Here is a 21,295-nt window from a genome sequence, read left to right as displayed (position 1 = left end):
GGGGGGGGAGGTGGCTCAGCGCGGCGGCCGGCGCCCCCCGCTGCCGCGCCGCGGTGGTACGCGCCGCGCCGGTGTAAACAGGCCGGTCATGGGGGCCGCCCCGGGTCCCGCCGCCCGGCCCTCCCGCCCCTCCGGGAGCTCGGGACTGCCCCGCGGGGCTCACCTGGGGCGCGGCGGCGGCGGGGGGCTCCGCGCCGGGCGCTGCGCGGCGTCGTGTGAGCGGGTGGGGTGGGGCGGGGCGGGGGCGGCGGCAGCGGGATAAGAGCGGGGCCGCGCGCCCTGACGTAACCCCTTATGTAACGGCGGGGGGTGACCCGCCCCCACCCGCCCCCTCCCACCGCCCCGGGCCGGGCGATGTCGCGGGAGGGGCCCCGTGCACCGGCGGTGGCCGTGCGGTGGAAGGGGTCCGGTGCACCGGGGACGGTCGGGTGTGATGCCGCCCGGCGAGTGGCGCCGTGGGAGGCGCCGGTGTCCCGGGAACCCCTGAATCCCCGGGAGACGCTGTGCCGGCAGTAGCCGTGCGGTGTTCGGTGCTCGGTACACCGGGGAGCGGGGCGATGCACCCGGGGGTGATGCCCCAGGGAGAGGGTGATGCCGTCAGGGAGGTGATTCCCCGGGGAGGGGGTGATGCCCCGGCACCCGGTGAATCCCCGGGACCGGGTGAATCCCCGGTGCGCCAGCGGTGGCCGTGCGGTGTGGGATGCTCGGCACGCCGGGGGCGTTTTCACAGCCCCGGCAGCATTTGGGGGCCCCGCCGATGACGGTCCGACCCCGCTCCCAGCGATCACCGGGAGATTTCAGCTGGAAGTTCCCCGGAAAGTAGCCACGATCCCGAAGGGCATCGCCCTGCTTCCCTGCGGGCCGGGACAGGGTTTTTTGGGGCAGCCCAGACTGGCGTGAGGCGGCGCGGCACCCACCGGGTGTCCGTGTGTGGGACGTGCATCCATCGCCGAGAGCGGGACGCGGCGACTGCCCCACGCCGGGGCTGCAGTGTGTCCCCCCGGGATGGCCGTGTCCCCTGGGATTGGGTCCTGGCTCCCCGCGGGGCTGGTTTGGCCGCATTTCTCCTGCGAGCAGGGAGTGTGGGATGGCCCTGTGGCCACGCGGGGGTCCCGGTCCCACGCACCGCCCCCAAACTGCTCTTCACAGGTGGGGTCTCATCCTCGTCCTGGCGGTGCTGGGGGCTGGCAGCCCCCTGGGATCGAGGCTTTCCACGCCGCCGTCCCGCTCCCCGTGGATTGGGGGGGGGAACAGGAGGGGGGAGAATAGCGACGAAACCGCGTAACAGGTACTTTTCCAGCCGCGTTTTCGTGACCCCCGCGCGGTGCCGTGGGCAGCGGTCAAGGAGATCGTCTGCAGAGCCTGTTCACGGAGGAGCTCTCGAAATTCCCTGGTTTCTCGCCTCGCTGCTGAGCCATGTGCCGCTGCCATCACGCAGCCCCGGCAGCTCCGGGCTGCGTCACGCCGGTCCCCGCGGGGAGGGGACGGCGACCCCCGGAGCCACCGGTGGCTCCAGCGTGGGGCTGCCCCGCGTTGGCACGGCGGCTGCAGCTCCTGCGAGTGGTTTAACCTCAATTTGCTTTTAAATGGAGCCACTTCACCTCCCCGAGGGGAGCTGCGAGCGCCGTGTCCCCGGTGCCGCTCGTCAGCGCCGTGACTCGCCGCGTTCGCGTGGGCGCCGCTTCTCGCACCGCCGTCGAGTGGCCCTTGTGCCTCCTGCCCACGCAGGGAGGTCACTGTGTGCCCGCTCCCTGTGCCGGTGCCCTCTTTGCCGGTGCAGTCGCCGGGCGTTCACTCCGGCGCTGTCACGGGCGGTGGGAGACGGTGCAGCTCCCGCGGGAGGTTTGGAGCAGAAGCTCATCCCGCATTTCTCCCAGTGTTCCTCAAAATGCGTCTCCTGCAGGGCCAGGCAGGAGTGTGAATGTTTTAGGAGTTTCTGGAAAAGCCCTGCCCCGCTGAATGGGATAAAGCTGACCGTGCTGGAGGATCCACTGCCAGTCCCTCTGGCAGCTCTGGGTCACGGTCCCGCTGCTCGGGGCAGCCCCGGCGGACGGCAGAGCTTGTCCCAACCTGCATGGACGATTTACCCCATCCCGGGATGGGGAGCCGAGCGCCCTGCCTGGTTCAGGGAGGGGTCCCTGGGGGGATACTGGGGGCGCAGGGGCAGAGTGGCAGCGCCGTGTGACGTGAGCTGCCATTAAACTCCCACCTTCTTCCGCGAGTGCCTGGCACGCTCGGCCCCCTCCTCGCCGAACCCGCCTTTCACTCATGTAGTTAAGAAAAGTTAACTTTTCTATTACCGCACATTCCTCTTACCCAAGTGCTTAATTACCATTGTCCCAGGGAAATGTCAGTGTGACTCAGAGACACTTTCCCATTAGGAAGAGACAGATGAATATCAATTAGAGTTGCTGGTGGGTGGGCTGGATCCCAGCTTCTCTCCCGGGGGACCCCGTCACCCCCCCACGCCTGCCTGGACCCTCTCACCCAGCTCAGCACACCTGTGGCACTTTGCTCTGGGGACAGGAGTAACTCGACTTCCCACCTGGAGCAAAGGGAAGGAACCTTATTCCAAACGACTTTTCCCTCTGTGTCCTTGGGGTTTGCTCCATCCCTAGGAACACATCTCCCTCCAGTGCAATTACCCTACATGGGGAGGTAACTGCACCCCAGACTGCTGGGTGCATATATAAATATATATATATATTTATTTATATAAAATTAATGGATTTGGTGCAGAAATGCTCCTCTGCACCACGTTTGCAGTGCCTGCAGGACAGCCAGTCCCCAGCAGCAAGGATTAAACTGCCAGGGGGCTGCCCACAGCCCCTCGCCCAAGGTGTCAGTGGTGGTTTGCAGCTGTGTTTTGTTCTCAGCTTTGTTCTGTGCCTGCACAGACCAGCACGACCCAACACAGTGAGGGGGGGCCGTGGCTGCTCTCTGCTTGTGTCCTCCACGGAGCCTTAGCTCCATTCCCCCTCACTGTAGCACCCGGGGTGGGTTCCTCCATTGGCCCTGGAGGGGATGCAGGATGCTCTGCCCTTGCCCCCCACCCCATGCCCTGCTCCCTTGGACCCTCTGTGCAGGCACAGCCCCAGCCTGGATGAGTTAAAATTCACCTCCAAACAAAAGCTGTGGAGTCCCATCTGCTTTCTGGGGAGCAAACATGGGTGCTAGTGGAGGTGACCACCAGCCTCGGGGATGGAGGACCACGGGCACAGGCTGCTGTGGCTGCTGGGTGCCCAGCAGAGGGTCCTGGCTGTGCCAATTGCCTCCATGTCCCTCACCAGTGCTGGGAGGGCTGAGCAGGGGGCACCAGGTCCGGCAGCTGGTGTTCGAGCTGGGAGAACGGCAGGTTGCTGGGAAACATCCCTCTTGAGCTCCGATAAAAATAGCTCCATCTTCAAGGCAAGAGGATGGGCTGCACTGCCAGCGACACAGGGGATGTGTCTGCACCCACCGGGCTGTGGGACCGAGGCAGGCTGGCCTGGCCTCACGGGGTCTGTGCCGTGGACCCCCATCCCACCCCTCTGTTGTGACATGGTGCAGTGGGACGGTGGTGCATGGGCTCAGAGTGTGCCTGTCATTGCCCAGTGCTGCCCTCCCTCACCACCAAATCAGGCTTGGAAATGTGAGAGAACAGGAATCAGGGCTGAGCAGGGAAAGTGGGGGTGTCTCTGTCGCCCCACACAGCTCCCCCTGCCCCTTCAGCTCATCTCTGGGTTTGCTCCCACGAGGAGGGGGTGTGGGGGATGTGGAGTTGGGGGGAAGCTCAGTGGAGTCTGAGCCTAGATTTTGTGGAGATGGGAGGTTTCCAGGTGAGGGTTTTTCCACCCAACAGCAGCCAGGCTGGGTGGGTTGGGGGCATCCAGCCTTTGCCAGGGTGCGAAGACCCTCTCTCCCTTTCCAGCAGCTTTGAACGGGTTCACTCCTCTCCCTGGCATCTCCACGGAACAGTGCCTCTTCCCGGCCTGGGGAGTGGGGTAGGAGGAGGTCAGGACTTCACTCCCTCATTCTTCTTGGGCAGGATTTGAATTTGGTGGCCGAGAGGATTCACACCCCCAGCAGCCAAACTCCTCTGGCACACAGATGTGGGAGACGATTGACCCCATCCCGGTCCCCAGCTGCCTCCCTTGTTCGGGGCACGCGTTTCGGCCCCGAGGACCAAAGGCTGGCCCCGACGGAGGTCCCCGAGTGATGCAGCCGCCGCGGTGGGATGTGCACCCCGGCCCCAGGGGCGGCCGGGCGGCTGCGGGGAGGCCTCGGCGGTGCGGGCGAGCGAGCTCGGGAGGTGGCGGGGAAGCTGCGGGGCTGATTATTCACAGCTTCCCTCGCCCCGATTGGCTCTGCCGCCGCGCACAGCCGGGCCCCGCCGCAGGAGGAGACTCCGTGGCCATAAAAGCGGGGTGGGAACCAGCGGACGGCGAGTCCGGTTGGCAACCCGGGCAGCACCGTGGGGCCACTCGCCAGTGTGGCCTTGCCACCGCCACCGATGACTGGCTCAGCCTGACGCCCGTGGAGGGACACCCATCACCCACGACCTGTCCTGACTTGGCGAAGTGGGTGCTCGGCGGGACGGGGAGCGGCACAGGTAGGTCTATTGGGGTTGTCATCCTGCTCCCACGGCATGGGCACAGCTGGGGATCGCTCCTGCTCCCCCAAAAGTGACTGTTTAAAAACACACCCTGAGCTGCAGTACCGAGCTGGGCTTGTTGTGTTAGTTTGAAAGGGCTCCCACCTGGCTGCAGGTGCTCCTCTTGTCCCTCAAGTGGTTTTTCATAGCCCATGAACCACTGTCCAGAGCTCTGCTGGGGTTCATTTTCGTGCTGATGCCATGCCTGCCACCCTGGCAGCAGGATCACCCAGGGCTCAGAGGGGCAAAGGGAACGGGGAGAGAGGATGGGGCATTTCTTTCTCCCCACTGCTTGGCTTAAGCAGCAGTGGTGGCCACAGCAGTAGGTTTTGAGTGATTCTGTTCCAAAAGTTACCAGCTTTTTTGAGAAGCCTTGTCCAGGTAAATTTTAACAGTGAGGAAAGGAAGAGCTGGAAGGTTGATTCTTCTTCTCCACCAGGAATACCTGCAGGGTCCGAACCTGCGTAGTTAGACCTGTGTGGGAGGAGGGATCTGGTCAGTCTGGGGTTGCTGTTAATTTCCCTCATTAGGAATAATCATAGGTTAATCAAGAGAGGGTTGGTGTCTGCTGCTTGGCTCACTCAATCCTGATTCCCCATCCCTCCTTGGGTCACGAGGTCTGTAACTGGCCCCTGGAGTGGATGGATGCAGTTTGTGGCTTTTCAAACACAAGCAAAGCCTGGGCTCTGGAGACTCAAGTGGAAATGGGGCAGGGCAGGAGGGGATCCTGGCAGGCACCTGGCACAGGTAGAACAGGGAGTGGCCACAGTGGCTGAGACCCAGTGCTGGCATTTCCAGACCCTGCCACAACCCTGATGAGGTGCTCCTGCGGGAGGGGTGGCTCCGGAGCCTTGGGCTCCTCCAGGTAACGCAGGATTGTGCTCGAACTCTGCTTTTCTTCTTCCTCCCTTTGTGTTCTTTTTGCTTCTCCCCCCCCCCCCCCCCCCCGCTGCTTCTTTTCTCTATTGTCCAAAGCCCTTTGTTTTCCTCCCGTTTTCCCGCTCCCATTTTGCCAGACCCCCCTCCCAGCTGCAGGAGCAGGCAGAGCACTGCCTGGACCCACCTGGACACGGTACATTTGCTGTGGAGTGTCTCGGGGTGTCCTTGGACACGCTGTGCCCGGAGAGCTGCAGCTCCCCTGAGTGCTATGAAATCCTCCTTCTGCAGCAGCAGGACGGGGATGGGACACACCGTGTCCAGAGTGCCAGGGGACTGAGCTGTGCAGTGCCACTCTCACTGGCAGCTTGTTCCCGGCACGGAGTGAACATTCCCGCTACTCTGGCATCACCCACATCGGCAGCAGAGGAGCACGGCAGGGCAAGAGAGGGGAAGCAGGTGGAAAAAAAGGGGAAAAAAATGTTCCCGGTGGGGCTGCTGGGAAGCAGCTGGTAGCTATTTTGGGGAGCTTCATTCCTCCCAGTGCTGCAGCTGGCACCTACCTGTGCGGCCGGCAGGTCCTCGCTCCTCGGTGCTGTCTCGGTGGCTCCGAGGCGATAAGGGACCGTCCCTGTGTCTCCGCATTGAGGGCTGGGTGAGGTCCCACCATGCTCATTGTGGTCCCTGCCGTGCTGCCAGGGCACTGGGGGGGATGCATGGAGCCGGTGGCAGCGCAGCCGAGGAATGCAGACAGCTCGACACACGATGGTGCAGATAATTCAAATTAAATTTTAATCTAGCGTGAATTAATACTGTGGCATTAACATTTCTTCATCAGTACCAATTACAGTACATTAGCAGCTACTGCTGGAGAACACAATAGTCTCTCATATGCGTCATTAATGTGTAACAGATCCCTCTGGGTCATGCCTTCCCACCCCAGATAAAAGCAGCCACGGAGGCAAGCAGGGGTTTGCAGCCAGCGCACCCCTTTGGGGTTGACTCTTACTCCTGGGGCCATCGTGGTCCTGGTGGCACCGTGATCCTGAACAGGGGTTGGCACTGGCCCCTCCAGCCTCATACAGGATCTGGCTGAGCACTGCCACCTGGAGAACCCCTCTCTCAGCTGAGCCCCTCTCTCAGCCCTCCCTGGCCTCACCCACGGATGCCAGAGGCTCCGTCACAGCTCCCAGGCGGCTGGAGGACGGCAATCAGGGCTTGCAGGTAGGCTTGAAGCCAAAATCTGGATATTTTCTCCCTCCCTCCTGATGCACCAGCCCAGCAGAGTTGGTGGGTGGGAGGGAAGAGAGATGAGGCTGCACTGGTGTGGGGTACAGCAGCCTGGGGTAAGTCCATACTGGGTAATGGCATCACCCCATCCCCTTCTCACCACAACTCCAGTTGCAGTGATTCTATTCCCCAAGGTCAAGGGGAAGAGCTGGTGATTCATCCCTCCACACCACACAGACGTGGCAACCGCGGTATCACAGAGAAACACAGTACTAGACAAAAAAGGCACTTTTCTTTCTAATGTTATGATAAGAGGGATGGAGAGGAGAGAGGGGATGGAATTGGCTGGGATGGAATGCGATGGTGGATCTGCCCCCAGTGATCCTGGTGGTCCTGAGGGCCTGGCTGTGGCTCAGGGCTTGTGCCAGGGACCAGGCTGCAGCAAGGGTAAGGGATTGCATCCTGTAGTGTCCTTGCCAGTCACTCCTGTCCCCTCTCTCCTGGCCTGAGACCCAGGAGCAGTGCCTGGAGGTGACTCCCACAGAGAGGGGCACAGGCACAGGTCCCTGTGTGTGTCCCCAGGAGCAGCTCACAGGTGGAGGTGGTGGGTTCCCGGAGCCCACGGAGCAGTGGTGGGTCTCCCAGAGCCAGCACAGGGAGGGTGACGGGCTCTGTGCTGTCTCCCCTTCCCCAGGCAGTGGCTGCAGGGCGAGATGGCACGGTGGGCACTGGCGCTGGCACTCTGCCTGTCCCTGGCTGCGGTGGCATCTGCTGACTGTGTCACCCAGTGTTCCCTCTGTGCAGCCCAGACCCACGGCACCGAGAGCAGCGTCCGGCCCCTGGTGAGTGCCGGCCCTGTGCAGATGTGAGTGGGGTGGTCACGGCAGTGGGGTGTCATGGGTGCATGGTGGCACCTGGAGGGTGGTCATGGGCACCTCAGAGTGCTGGGGATGTGCAAGTTTTGGCTCCTCACTGAGCTGCGCAGCATGGTGGGCATGGACCCCTGGGCTTGGGGTGGGGGCATCCCCAGGGTGGGGTGGAAGGAAGGTGGGGTGGAAGGTCACCCTGAGTACCTGGGGCCACTGTGGCCACTATCTTGCAGATGTGCCTGTGGGAATGCCAGGGCTCCTTGCCACCTGGCCCCGAGTGGGAGATGTGCAGGAAGGCACTGGCGCTCCTGGCCCCGCTGGTGGCCCTGGCTGAAGGGACAGACCCGTCACCACTGGAGGTGGAGGAGAACGAGGCAGAGCTGGAGCAGGAGCTGGGTCCCGGGGAGCAGCCACTGGCACCGGCCAAGCGCTACGGGGGCTTCATGAAGAAGATGTCCAGGGGGAAGCTGCTGTCCCTGCTCCGCGAGAACGCCCACAGCAAGGGCGGCCTCACCAAGAAGTTCATGGGCTTCGGCCACAAGCCAGAGGAGCGGGCGGCCCCCGAGGACTACCCGGGGCTGGGGCCAGCAGGCGAGGGGAGCGAGGAGCCCACGGGTGCTGGGCCCGAGGGGCAGGAGCTGGCGCAGCTGCACAAGCGTTACGGCGGCTTCATGCGCCGCATCCGCCCCAAGCTCAAGTGGGACAATCAGAAGCGCTACGGGGGCTTCCTGCGGCGGCAGTTCAAGGTGATCACACGGTCTGACGAGGACCCCAGCGCCTACTCAGGGGAGGTCTTGGACCTATAGAGCCAGGCGTGGGGCAAGAGCACCACAGTCCCCATGCTGCCAGCCCCGACTGCTCCATCATCCCCAGCCCCGTCCCCTGCCCAGCCCGGTGTGGCTGGCGTCATCCCTGCCTCATTCCCCCAGTGAACCATGGGTCCTATCCCCAATTGTCCCTCTCTGGTTCACCTGCCCATCCCTTAGGGACTCTGTGCATGGAGGGGACAGTGCCACCCCTCTGGCTGCTGGTGGTGCTGGTCCAGCCCCAGGGCTCCTGGGGGCAAACTGCCGGAAACATGTATCCTCCATTCTCCTATGGCTGCTAAAGTGTAGCAGCAGGGTCCGGAAATCATCATAGCTGATGTGCAGGGCAGTGGCCTCTGAGCACCGGGAAGGGTCAGGGAGGCAGCTCCCATGGCCCTGGGCAGAGGTGGCTGGTGGCACCACAGCCCTGTCACCGGGTGCTCAAGCGGTGCTGAGCCCAACCCTGACTCCCCTCCCCGAGCTGCTCACCGTGTCCCACCCATCCCAGCGCCCTCCTGGTGCCCCTGGGCTGCCCCTCCAAGAACAACCCCAGAGACAGGGCCAGCCCCACACCCCGACACCCAACTCCCCCTGCAGTCAATAAAAGGCAGATGCCAATGAAGCCGAAGCCATGCCGGGTGCTGAGCGTTCTCCATGGGGCAGAGCCAGCCCTTGGCACGAAGGGACCATGCACCCCAAGCTTGGGGCTGGGCTGGGTGTCAGTGGTGCCACCTGTGAGACCTGCAGGCAGCACACAGTGGTCCCCTTCCTGTGCCATGGGTGCCAAAGGGAACGTGGCACCCCATGCCCCCTTGGAGCCATGTCCTGGGGGTGACAGGGCCACCCCAGCTGAGCAAGGGCAGGGCAGGCACGCTCAGCATGGTGGAGGGGCATGCAGGGTGCTGGCAGGGTACCTCCTGCAGCAGCACCCAGGGGAGGCTCCCTTGGGAATCACGGCTGCTGCTCCAGCAGTCATGCCAAGGGAAGTGGGCACACTGTCCCTTTAGTGCTCACATGTGACCTCACCAGCAGCAGCTCAGTACTGAGGAAGCCCAGTCTGGGCAGCAACTTCCCTTTTGAACTTCTTCATAACCTCACACTACAGTTCCTGGCTCCAGTGAGACACATCTTGTGTCCCAGACACGGCCAGGTTGCCAGCTCCAGGGTGAGAAAGGGAGGAGGTCACTGCAGAGCACTGGCATGCTCAGCTCACCCACAGCACAGGCTGCAGCCAGCACCCAGCCCTGCCTGCACCCCACTTTGGGCACCCCAGCTCCAGTTCAGCTCCCAGGGAACAGGGGGCACCTAAAGATGCAGCAGGGCCAGACCCTGATCAGTCCTTGCCCATGTCCAGTGCTGCCCTCCCTCATGCTGCCCAGGGGAGCACCAGCACGAGAGCCCCCATCCCAGGCTCAGCCTCCTGCCTTCCTCTTCCCACAGTACATTGCAGGGCTGTGCAGGATAAACCCCCTCCCTTTCCTTTTTGCTGCAGGACGCACAGACCCCCAACCCCACCCTGCATGCCCAGTGCAGGTGACAAGGTGGTCTTCCTGAGCACAGGGAGATGCTGATGTGCGGGAGCAGCACAGGACTTTTCACTTTTATTATAAAAATATCTTGCAAGCAAAAAGAAAAAAAAAAGAAACAAACAAAAAAAAGTCTGTACAAGCAGTCACATCGCTCCCAAAGCACCCCCAGCTCCCCCCAGTCCCCTGCCAGCCCCACGCATTTCCTCTGCTGCAGGAGCCAGCACAGGGTGACACCCTGCATGTTGGCCCAGAGAGGGGGCATATGGAAGACATTTGTCCCCATGAGTGGCCTGGGGGGAGCCTGCCTGGCCCCCAAAACAGAGCTGGGGGTTGGGGCATGTAAGTCTCTTATAAACTCTGTAAGGGTTGGAGGGTCTTTTTACTGAGGCCTCGATCTTAATCTCGCACATCTTATTCTAGTGTTAAGTACACAGCAGTACACCCACGTACAACACAAAAACATCGGGGGGTTCAGCTCTAAAAATTAACAGTTACATGTCAAACAGTCAGAACATGTTACATGGTACCTGCGGGGAGCTCCCGGGGCGGGGGAGCCAGGCTGGGGGGACCCCGCACGCTTTGTACAAGCCTGGGGCAGCGCTGGTGGGTCCCGGTGCAGGGCAAGGCTGTGCAGAGGAAGATGATGATGATGAGAAGGATACTTGGTGCTGGGGAGCCAGACCTGGAGCCCCCCTGGACAGCAGGGTGGGGGCTCGGCTCGATGGCCTTCCAGCCTCTTGGCCTTGGGGCGAGACCGAGGTCCCGCAGAAGGGACACTTGGGAAGAGAGGCGGACACTTCGGTCCTTCCTTTAAAGCCAGAGTGTGGTGTCCAGGCGTGGTGGCAGAGCCCCAGAAGGCAGTGTGGGGGGCCCTGCTGGTCCCAGGGAGCCGTGGGCCAGGCAGTGGCATCCCCATGAGAGCTGGTGTGGAGGCACTGTACCTGTCCCCTCAGCCCGGCTGGAGCTTCCCAAGGAGCTGCTGCTCCGCTGGCTGAACCCACTCATGGGCAAACCCGGCACACTGAGGCTGAGCGACCCCTAGGGGGGGTCCCGAGGGGATGGAGTGGGCAGCCCTAAGACCAAGCTGGTCCCAAAAATCAGGTCTCTGTGGATGGGAGATGACCCCCACAGTATTGCGGGCTCCACTTCCATCCTAAAACACAGGTACCGCAGCGTATCTTCACATCACTCCCAGTGCTTCCAAGAGAACCCTCCCGGGAAGGAGCAGAGCTGCCCCCCACGGGACAGGGGGTCCCAGCAGCCACTGCTCACTTCCTGGGGATCTGGACGCTGGCATACTCGGAGCTGGCCTCCTCGGGGCGCGGGGCCGGCCGCTTGGGCGCCTTGCTGAGGTGCACCATGTCCAGGTCAGCGTAGGTGAGGTTGTCGTCGCCGTTGGGTGCCTGGCTGGTCTGGATGCAGGCGTACTCCGACTGCTGGCTCATCTCCACCATCCGGCGGATGGTCTTCCTCTCCTTGTCGAAGTTCAGGTCTGCGTAGGTCAGGTTGTTGGGGTCGGATTCCTGTGCGAGACATCAAGAGTTCCTCCTCTGGGAGGACAAGCAGGGACCTCCCTGTACCCACCACCCACTCACCAACCCAGAGCTCCATGCTGGAATCAATCCCACTGCAGCTTGTCTCGGGACACCTCAGTCCCCCTGCTTGTACAGGGTGAACAATGCCAGCAGCCACCATCCTGCAGCCAAGCTCTACCCCATGCTACAGCTTCAAATCATGAGCCACCCTGTCACCCTGCCCTGGTAGGGATGGGCTTCAGAGCCACTGCCACAATGCCAGAGCCACCACGGAAGCCGCTCCATCACCCTGTCCCAGCAGGGCCAGCCTGCCCAGCGATGCCCACGAGGGAGCTGGCAGAGCCTGGGTGGGATGGACAGATTGCTGCTGATCACGATTTAGCTCGCAGCTGCGTCACCAAATGCAAAATAACTCCACAAATAGCCTGGCTGGCTATCGCACAGCTGGTTCTCCAGGCAGCACAAACCCAGACTTTACTGGGAGGAGGAGGAGGGAGGGCAAAGGCAGGAAAGATGCTGGGAAGTGGCTACCCCATTCCTGGGGCAGCTACTCTTCCATCTCCAGCCACAGTGTGGAGACACCAAGAGGTTTCACTGGGGAACCACCACCCTCCACTGGAGACACTGAGATGTTTCGCTGGGGAACCACCACCCTCCGCTCCCACCTCCGGTGTCTCTCGGCCACTCTCCCTCCACAGTCCCAGGGTGAATGGACCCACCTGCATCGTGGCCTCGCTGCTCTTCTCCGGTTCATGTAACCTGGAAGGGGGGAAAAAAACCAGACAGACAGACTGAGTGCCCTGTTGCCACTTCCCTGGTGATGGAGCAGCTGGGGAGGTCAGATGCAAACAGAGGAACTTGCAGCACCCAGTAGGATGGGTCCTGAGTGTTTGCTCATGTGCTGGTCCAGCTGCCTCTCTGCTGGCCAGAGACCAGCTCCCACATGCCTGCTCAGCCCCACCACAAGCCAAAAATCACCATGGGGGCAGAACCCCAGCCAAGGAGATGGGCAGAGCCCATGCTCCTGCTTGCCCTTTCACAAGTTTTGGGGATCCAGCTCTGTCCCAGTCCTGAGGGACTCTGTTTGTGGCTAGAGGTGTCCAGCTCAGAGTGCCCACAGGATACCCAGTGACTAGAGGAGATCTGCACTCACCTGGCAGTTGGTGAGCTTTTACCTGCTGGAAGAGAAGTAGTTTAGGAAAGAAATAATCCAGGAAACAACATAACCCCCCATGTTTCCCCAGGTATGGAGCAGAGACTGCTACAAGGGCAAGGACACATCTCTTCCCAGAGGCAAGTGCCTACATTTCCCTGGGATTTCACTCCATTCCCTGCAGGAGAGGGCAGGGGTCAGACCAAGCAGAGCTTTCTCTGCTGCCTGCAAACAGCCAGGGCACCTCTATCCACCATCCCACTGGGCAGGAGCCACCAGGAATTGTCCAAGCACTAATGTGAGAGAGGGAAAGGAGGGGCTTGGGAGCAGCTGCCTCCCTGACACACACTCAGCTCCCTTACCCTTCATCTGCTTTGTCCGGATGAGGTACAGAATTGCAGCCACCAGCAGGGCCAGCACCACGCAGACCACGGCCACCACAACGTAGATGAGCAAATTGCCTGAAACATCAATGAAAAGGTCACCATGGCACAAGAACCTGGTACCCCCAGTCACTGCAGACTCACAACTGGGGTTGGCCCAGTTACACATGAAGCCCCAAGGAGGACAGCTCGATGCCGGCCATTATCACACCCTCCATCCCCCTGGTACAGAGATTTGGTCCTTCAACCAGATTTTGATGGGACTTTGAGCTTTCTCAGGGGGTTACACCATACAGCCACCCTGGCAGGCACCCCACCCAGCTTTGACGCACCACTATTTATCTGGGACCACTTGCTTGGTCCCTTCTCATCCGGGCTGGCGATCCACAGGATGGCTGACTGGTTGACAGGGGCCTGACCATCGTGTACCACCAGGCAGGTGAACACAGACCCATTCCTCTCCTCTGTCGCTTGCACCTCCACCTGGCTCCTCTGCTCGAACAAGCCCCGGTGCAACACCGATGGCCGGGAGTCGTTCTGCACCTTCATCTTCATCCCGTTCTCCAGCCAGGAAACAGCCACATTTGCTGGGTAAAACCCCTTCACGTGGCAGGTGAATTTCGTGGTCTTGTTCAGCTCAATGGGGCTCGTCTGGTCAGCGCTCACATCCACACTGGGCGAAACTGGGAAGAGAAGCAGCGCCTGGTGTCTGACATCCCTGGCTCTGCTGCCTGCAGGGTGCCCCGTCCCCACCCCATGACCCGCTGTACCCACTCCAGGACCCCCAGGCCCACAGGAGCAGAACACCCCAGCACAAGGGCCCCAGCCCTCACCTCTCAGGACTCTGCTGAGCTGGTACATCCCCCGCAGCAGGGTCGGTGACGCGGAGTGCTGCACCTCACAGATGAGCCGTGAGGGGACGTCACCCTCCCCTAGGAACACTGTCACACTGCTGGACATGTTGTAGGATTTCTCCCGCCATTCAGTGACCTGGGGCGGCTGAGATGAGATGGGGTCCCTGTCCTTGAACCATTTCACGCCAATGTCTTTGGGAAAGAACCCTCCAGCCGTGCAGGTGAAAGTCACCGATTGCCCCGGCCTCACTCTCTGGTTGGGCCCGGACACGACTGGGGGGGAGGGTTGGGCTGTGGGGAGAAGCACAGGGCTGTCAGACTCTGTCCCCCTGCCCAGCCCCAGGTTTGCAGGGAGCGGGGCATAGGGGTGGTCCATGGCATCCTCTCCTGGGACCAGCCCCCAAAGCCCCTTCCCCATCCCTGCTCACCCTGAGCAAAGCCCACTGGGCTGGGCTGGGCTGGTTCCCTCCAGGAGCTGCTCTGGGAGCCCCCACTCACCGAGCACAGACACCTCTGTGCCAGTTCCACGCCGAAACACCTCATTCCCACCGCTTTGGGTCTTGTTGAACTTCACACAGTAATAGGTGCCGACATCCTCGGGCTGAACATCCCTGATGTGGATGGTGAAGTCTCTGTCTGACCCGTTCACTGCTCTCATCACACGGGGAGCAGAGCCTGTGTCCGCATAGATGGTCCTGTTCCCATCGCCCCAGCCCTTCAGCCACTTCACAGGACCAGGTTCAAAGGATCCAGACACGGTGCAGTTCAGGGTGAGCATCTCCCCCGCTTTCACCGACACCTTGTCCTGGGGCTGGTGCAGCTTGAAGTCCCGACCCCCCTGGGCACCTGCACCTGGGGAAAAACCAGACCGAGTCTCAGCTGGGACTGCACATCCAGATGCCCCATTGTTCTCCCAATCCTGGGACAGGCTGAGCACCCCGCTGTGTTAGCAGGGACCACAGGTCACAGGGCTGTCCCCATGCCAGAGAGCCCAGGGCAGTGGCTGTGGTTATGGGCACAGTGCTCTGCCCACAGTTCTCAGCAGTGGAGCTGAATGGAGCTTTGCTCGGTGAGTACCTGCCATGCTCTGTATGGCTAAATCATGGAGCAAATCCCAGCTGCCCACGCCTCTGGGCTTCCTCCCACGGCCACCTGGCTTTGTCAGCCAGGAGAAACAAGGGCACAAAACAAGGTGCTCCAAAGAGTGCCCTTCACCGGTGTGACACCGTGTTTTCTGCCCTGAATCTGTCCCATTTCTGTATGGAATCCCAGCCCTGGTGATCCCAGTGGAGCACAGCCACCCCCATCACCAGTGCCAGCCAAGCAGGCATCATTCCTGCTCAGCATCAACAGCAAGGAGTCATCTCAGAGCATCTCCACACCAACACTCCCCAATCCAGCTACCTGCACCGCACCTCCCTGCACAAACAGACACGTCCCAGATGATCCCCACTACACATCCATGAGTTACCCAGGGGTTAATTTTGTCGGTGCTTCCCATGCCAATAGAGTTATTGCAAACAAATTTGGTAAGATTTCAAAACTGGTCACAACATTTTTAAGCCACATGAGGAAAGAAGTGGGGAAAGCACTTAAATCCACCTGCTGACAACAGGGCTCACCACTGCAGCCCCAGAGCTGGCAGTGGCACCCAGAACTGGTGTCATGGTCACACAGAGACTGTTGTCTTTGAGAAGGTAACACTGAGCAGTGTGGGGAGCACATGGACCAGCACCCCACATCTCTCACACCAGAATCATGGAATCACAGAATCCTTTAGGTTGGAAAAGCCCTCCAAGATCACTGAGTACAACCATTAACGGAGCACAACCAAGCTCGTGACTAAACCATATCCCCAAATGCCTCATCTACATGTCTTTTAAATCCCTTCAGGGATAGTGACCCCACTACTGCCCTGGGCAGCCTGTGCCAGGGTTTGACCACCCTTTTAGTGAAAAAATTTTCCCCAATATCCAAACTAAACCTCCACTGGTGCAACTTGGAGCCATTTCCTCTTGAGCTGTCACTTGTTACTGAGGAGAGAAGAATGACCCCAACTTGGCTGCAACCTCCTTTCAGGGAAACCCAGGGCAGTGACTCCTGCCAAAGCTGCCTTTGGAACACAATCCCCGGCTGGATGCTCCCAGGAGGACCCCCTGTAGGACAAGCTGCTCTGACTCCTCAGGCCACAGTTGGCTCCCACAGAGACCAGAGCTAATTTTTGGCAGCTGTTAATCCCTCCTGACTCCCAGCGGTATGTGCTGTACCCACAGATGTTCCTGCTGTTCCTCAATGTGTGGAATCACTCGATCCCAGTGGTCAGAATTACCAGGAGCAGTATCTCCAAACTCCTCCAGTTAAAGTCTTTTTGCTTTTTTAGTCCACAACATCCCCAGCCAAAACCTCCAGCCCTCGGTGTTTCCCTTCAAAGGTGCATCAGGGTTAACGTGGCAGCAGCACTTGACACCAGAACACGTTTTTCCCATAAAATAAACACAGAAGGACAGAGCTGGTTTGTGTCATGTCCAGATGTGTCGTTCAGTCTGAGACTTGGTCTTGCATCCAAGCAGTGGCAGTCTGGCCATCTGTGAGGTGACCCTGGGCTTCTCAAGTGACACCCAAATCGCGGGGAGCAGCCCTGGAGCAGAGGCCTCGTGCACTCCTTGTTCTGAGCAGGGTGCTGACGCAGGGCACACACTGCCGGATCTGCTGCTGTGGCATCTCCTGAACTTCTGCATCTCCTGAGCTTCCCCATCGCTTGCTGCCCCCAGACCTTCCACAAGAAGCGGTTGAGAAACACACAGAGGAAGTTTGAAAGCACAGAAGCACCATCACATCATCCGCCTCTCGATGAGCCCCTACACGAGGATGTGACGCAGGCAGGGACTGGGCTGCCGTGGGCACCGGGACTGGCACCCCCAGCCAACAACTGCACAGATCCCCCAGACCCTCCATGCACCCAGGGGGGTCACAATGCCAAGTGCTCACTCCACCAAACTGAGAAAACCATTAGCAGGTAGCACTGCAGTACAGCCAGGGCCCTGTGCCCTGTGTGTGCCCACAGGAGCAGGGGGCCAGGCCCCCTCCCCACCACACGGGCTCTGTGCCTTGTGATGAGCACAATGCTCACTGCTCCCCTCTGCAATCCTCTGTAAAAGCAACTTCTGGGGGGTGGTGACCCCCCATGTCCCCTTTAGGGTCCCCTGCACCAGGGGGAACTGCCTGTGCCGCCCTGCTTAGCCCAACCTGAGCGAGCTGAGCGCCTCCTCTTCATCCTCCCTCTCTCCATCTGTCCATCTCCCCACAAGGCAGGCGGTGTGCCAAGGGGCTGAGCTGGGGAAGTGCCTACTTTGGGACCCCAGAGCTGACCCCCAACACCAGAGCATGGTCAGGGTGGGCATTGCTCAACCCCAAAGCTCATTTCTTGTTTGCAGCGATGGGTCTCAGAGGACCATCCACAGGAGCACTGGGAGTTGAGCTGAGCGTGGCCAGGTGCCCTGCCCGTGGCTGACTGCCAGGCCTGGTGTGCAGCACGGGCTCCCCACTGCCTTGGCACGAGGGTCCTGCCTTCCTCAGACCACAGGATTTACACCTGCAGGCAGCAGGCACGCCTCTCCCAGAGCCCAGATTCGCAGGAATGTGGATGGTCTGTATGCATTCCACGTCACCGAGCCCACGTTCCCTCCTCGCCGGGCAGCGGCGTGCGAGCACCCTGTCTGCCTCCTGTGCCCAGGGATTAGCAGGCACAGAGCGTGCTGTTGTCCAGCGACAGGCTGCGAGGTGCTTTCCTGACTGCTGCTGCTCCCAGAGGAATCGGGAACAAAGGGCTTCGCGCTGCCGGCAGGGCTGCCTGCCCCTGAGGCTTCACTGCTCACAGCACAAAACACCGCGCGGCTCCAGGACTAAAATGGGGCTTTGGGGTATTTTTCCGTGTGTTCTGTTCTGAGCCATCACCTCAGAGACTCCCCCCCATCTCTGCTCAGACCACCCCTTTCAGGGTTTGCTGATCTACCACACGAGCTCCAGCCATGACCCACCACAGTAACACCTCCACAGGACCCACTCACACCTCTCAGCCCAGGAGCAGGAGTTCCCGGTCAGACCTGGCTTCTCCTCCTCTTGCCTGCACCCAACACCCTACACCAGGACCAAGCTGAGCCCCCGCCTGCTCAGAACCACCTCAACCCCCTGCAGCGGCGCCCAGCAATGCCCCCACCCCCTGGATGGGAAAACACAAAGGGGAAGTTGGTAGAAAACCCCAGAACATGTAAGTTAGAAAATGCAAAGTTTCCACCAAAGCTCCTTTCCTCTTTCCCCCTGAATGCAGCTTCTCCTTGTATGCAGCAGATGCCTCCCCTCCTCCTTCCCCTTTCAGGGCTCTCCCCCCAAGAACTGTGGGACCAGGAGCCCATCTGAGCCTCCTCCCAGCAGCTCACAACAGGCTTGTGCTCTAGGAGTGGGATGCTGGGGGTCTCCATGCCACAAGCACGTGAGACACCACAATTATTCAGTCTTTCAGGGCAAACCTGCCTCCCATCTGTCACCCAATGACACTATTTTCTTCGACCTGGATTTCAAACTACCTGGAATGAGAGCACGATCCTCTCGCCTCCAAGATCATGGGGAATTTAGGTGCTCTGACCCTGTAATCTGCTCTATCCTACACTCCAGATTTAGCCAAGGGTTTTAGAGCCCTGAAAAGCATCACCTGACAGTTCCCATGTAGGTGGGAGCACCCTTGCAGTGCAGACCCAGAGCACTTCCAAGCCCAGAGCAGAGGCAGGAGCTCGATCTGGCAGAGCGTGCCTCCCTCCCGTTATTCAGTTTAATTTGGGAGCAAAATAATCCCAGTTCTCACTGCAGTGCAAGTTTTCCGTGTCGGTGACACATTTTTTTCTATATTCCACCTTTTGAAGTATTCGATACTGAACAGATTGCAAGAGGCCGGGGTTTAATTCAGGAGAGGCTGCTTAGATGCTTCCCGATAAAAATAGATTTTTTTCCTCTGAAGGAGCTGGATAAGGAGCTCTGGGATGGCTGTGTGCTCCAGAAACAACGTGCAGCTGGTCACCGGCATCCGAAGCCCCACGGTCACTCAGTGAAGGAACGGGCCGATGGGCAAGAGAACCCCAAAATAATCCTGCTGGAATTTCACCTGCAGCAGTGCTGCCGGTGGCGGAAACTAACAGGTGCTGCCTATAAAAGGCCTGGAATCTGCTGTTTAGGGAAGCCAAGGAGAGCCCCAGGGATAGCTGTCAAGCCCCGAGCAGATCCCGGGGCGCTCAGGGAGGGTTGTAGTAAAGGCTGTGTTTTACATCCGTGACATCAGAGGAAGCCTCGGCTCACACGCAGCCACCATTTCCAGGCTGCCCTCCTCCAGCATCAGCAGAAATTCATCCCAAGAGCCAGAGCCCCAGAATCAAGCAGAATTCCCCTTTGGAAGAGGCTCTGGGAAGCGCAGCTGAAACCCTCTGTGGAGATACAGAAGGGCTCTGCAGGGAGCAGGTTTCACAACAGGACTTTGCTGTTCGGCTTCCCAGGATCTCAATGCCTTTGCCCTACAGGAAGGTCTCCTGCAGGACCTTTCCCTTTCCTCTTTGCTTCTGCAGAAGCTTTTGGAGCAGCTGGCAGCAGGAGCCTGGGCCAGCTCTGCTGGAGTTCAGCTTAGTTTGAGCAGTGGCCCAGGAGGGATTCACCATATGGGGGGAAAAAAAACCCCATCCTGCACACTTGCACCTGAAATGAGGGATGCAAACTACCCCACAACCCAGGGCTTTCTGCCCCAGGGTGGTTCTTTTCCCATGGCTGGCTTGAAAAAACGGGGTTCTTACTCCAAGGCCATATTTCATTAAGCTCGGGAGCTTTGCTGGAGCCATTCTTTCACTCACTGGGAAGTTGCACTCACCGCCAAAGTCTTCTTGGCTCTCAGCAGCCGGAGTTTTCAGTTTGGGGCCAGCACTTCTCAGTTGTGATCAGGCGACTCAAAGCAAGGCGTGTTGTGCTGAAAGCATTTGCTTTCTGCCCAAGTTTGCATCCAACTCTTCACTCAAGTAAAGCTTTGATGGTAAATATTTCCAGTGGGCTTGGGAGAAGGTGGTTTTCCCCCAAGGAGCCTGGGCTGGGCTGTCTGTAGTGGGATCCGGCTGGGAAGAGTGGGAGTTGGACAGACCAGGCAAAAAGCTCAGCAACAAGATGCTCCTGGAATTATACCAGTATTGCCCAAGGTTTGCCCCAAGAACCTTGTCCCTCCACTGGCAGGAAGGAGAGCGATTCCTTTGCAATTAACACCCGAAATGAAACATCCTAGAAAGGAGACATCCTTGAAAGCAGCAGCCACCACAGGGCTTCGTTCCTGGTGGGACCAGAGACTTCCCGCTGCCGAGAGGGGAAGGGAAACAGATGGGGAGCGGCACACTCTGACTGGCTGCGTCCCCAGCGTTTATGAGGGACTGCTGGAGACGTGAGCCCTGGGGAGGGCTGGGGAACCCTGAGCCCGAGGTAGGCCAGGGCTGGGTGGTGCCCGTGGATGGTGCAATCCCACCGCTTCGGTGCCCAACAGTTGGGTAGAGAAAGAACCCACAGGGGGGTAGCAAGAAAAACAAGTTCCTGGCAGAGGAGACAGGCAGCACTCACCAGAGCCTCCCCATGCCTGCTCCACCACCATCTCCGAGAGGGAATTTGGGCTGCTTGCTGAGATTTGCCTCTCCCATAGCTGGCAGGGGGTGCTCTCAAATGGGTGGGAACAACATGCCTCTTCATGCCCCTGCAGAATTCCCTGTCTCACTGGGAAGGGGAATGTCTGCCTGCCTGCCTGCCTTGAAGTTTGGTTTGAGAGGAGCCGCCGAGTGAGGGCCCCGCGGGAGCCCCTCGGCCATCGCCGCGCTCTAGGTCATCCCGGGAAAGGTCAAACCAACCGTGCGCGGAGAGACGGCGTCATGTCGCGTACCGGAGGTGTGCGGGAGCGGGGAGAGGAGAGGATGGGGGAAAAGGGAGTAAAGGGCAGGGAGAGAAGAGGGGAGACAGGGCAGAGGAGAGAGGAGCAGGGTGGAAAAAAGGGGAAAACAGGGCAAAGCAGAGGAGAGGAGCAGCGTGGGAAAGGGAGGAACAGGGAACAGGACAGAGCAAGGCAGCAGGGTGGGAGGGAAAGGGGGAAAACAGGGCAAAGCAGGGAGAGAAGCTGGATGGGAGGGAAAGGGGGAAAACGGCAGAGGAGAGAGGAGCAGGGTGGGGAAAAAAAGGGAAAACAGGGCAAAGTAGAGGAGAGAAGCAGGGTGGGAAAGGAGGGTACAGGACAGAGCAGCAGAGCAGGGTGGGAGGGAAAACGGGGAATAGGGCAAGGAGAGGATCAGGGAGGCAGGCAGGAGCCATGGCTTACCGGGCAGGGCGAGCAGCAGCAGGCAGGGCAGTGCCCAGGCGGTGCGGCCGGG

General features: G+C 60.0%; 2 protein-coding genes across 2 annotated transcripts; one reads left to right on the top strand and one right to left on the bottom strand.

The window, feature by feature from the left end:
* Positions 1–4,417: 4,417 nt before the first annotated feature.
* PDYN (prodynorphin) lies at positions 4,418–9,042 on the top strand. Its single transcript, XM_027697211.1, has 3 exons — positions 4,418–4,591; positions 7,434–7,581; positions 7,842–9,042. The coding sequence occupies exons 2-3, from the start codon at positions 7,453–7,455 to the stop codon at positions 8,412–8,414; spliced, it is 702 nt and encodes a 233-aa protein (XP_027553012.1). The 5' UTR covers positions 4,418–4,591; positions 7,434–7,452; the 3' UTR covers positions 8,415–9,042.
* A 943-nt stretch (positions 9,043–9,985) lies between these two features.
* Positions 9,986–20,758, bottom strand: LOC113974254 (tyrosine-protein phosphatase non-receptor type substrate 1-like). The gene is given in 9 exon segments (XM_027697204.1): positions 9,986–11,466; positions 12,198–12,237; positions 12,632–12,656; positions 12,994–13,092; positions 13,347–13,697; positions 13,848–14,159; positions 14,367–14,720; positions 20,502–20,682; positions 20,684–20,758. Coding segments are annotated over 9 exon segments (1,677 nt in total). The 5' UTR covers positions 20,744–20,758; the 3' UTR covers positions 9,986–11,211.
* Positions 20,759–21,295: the final 537 nt, after the last annotated feature.

The sequence above is a fragment of the Neopelma chrysocephalum genome, unplaced genomic scaffold, assembly GCF_003984885.1.
Source record: "Neopelma chrysocephalum unplaced genomic scaffold, ASM398488v2 Primary Assembly neopelma1_119, whole genome shotgun sequence".
NCBI classification, from domain to species: domain Eukaryota; kingdom Metazoa; phylum Chordata; class Aves; order Passeriformes; family Pipridae; genus Neopelma; species Neopelma chrysocephalum.
The sequence above is the reverse complement of the archived record's forward strand: the minus strand, read 5'-3'. Positions and strand labels throughout refer to the sequence as shown.

Coding starts and splice junctions, on each gene's coding strand:
- PDYN (XM_027697211.1), top strand. CDS start 7,453: ATGGCACGGTGGGCACTGGCGCTGGCACTCTGCCTGTCCCTGGCTGCG. Junction 7,582..7,841: donor AGAGCAGCGTCCGGCCCCTG/GTGAGTGCCGGC, acceptor ACTATCTTGCAG/ATGTGCCTGTGGGAATGCCA.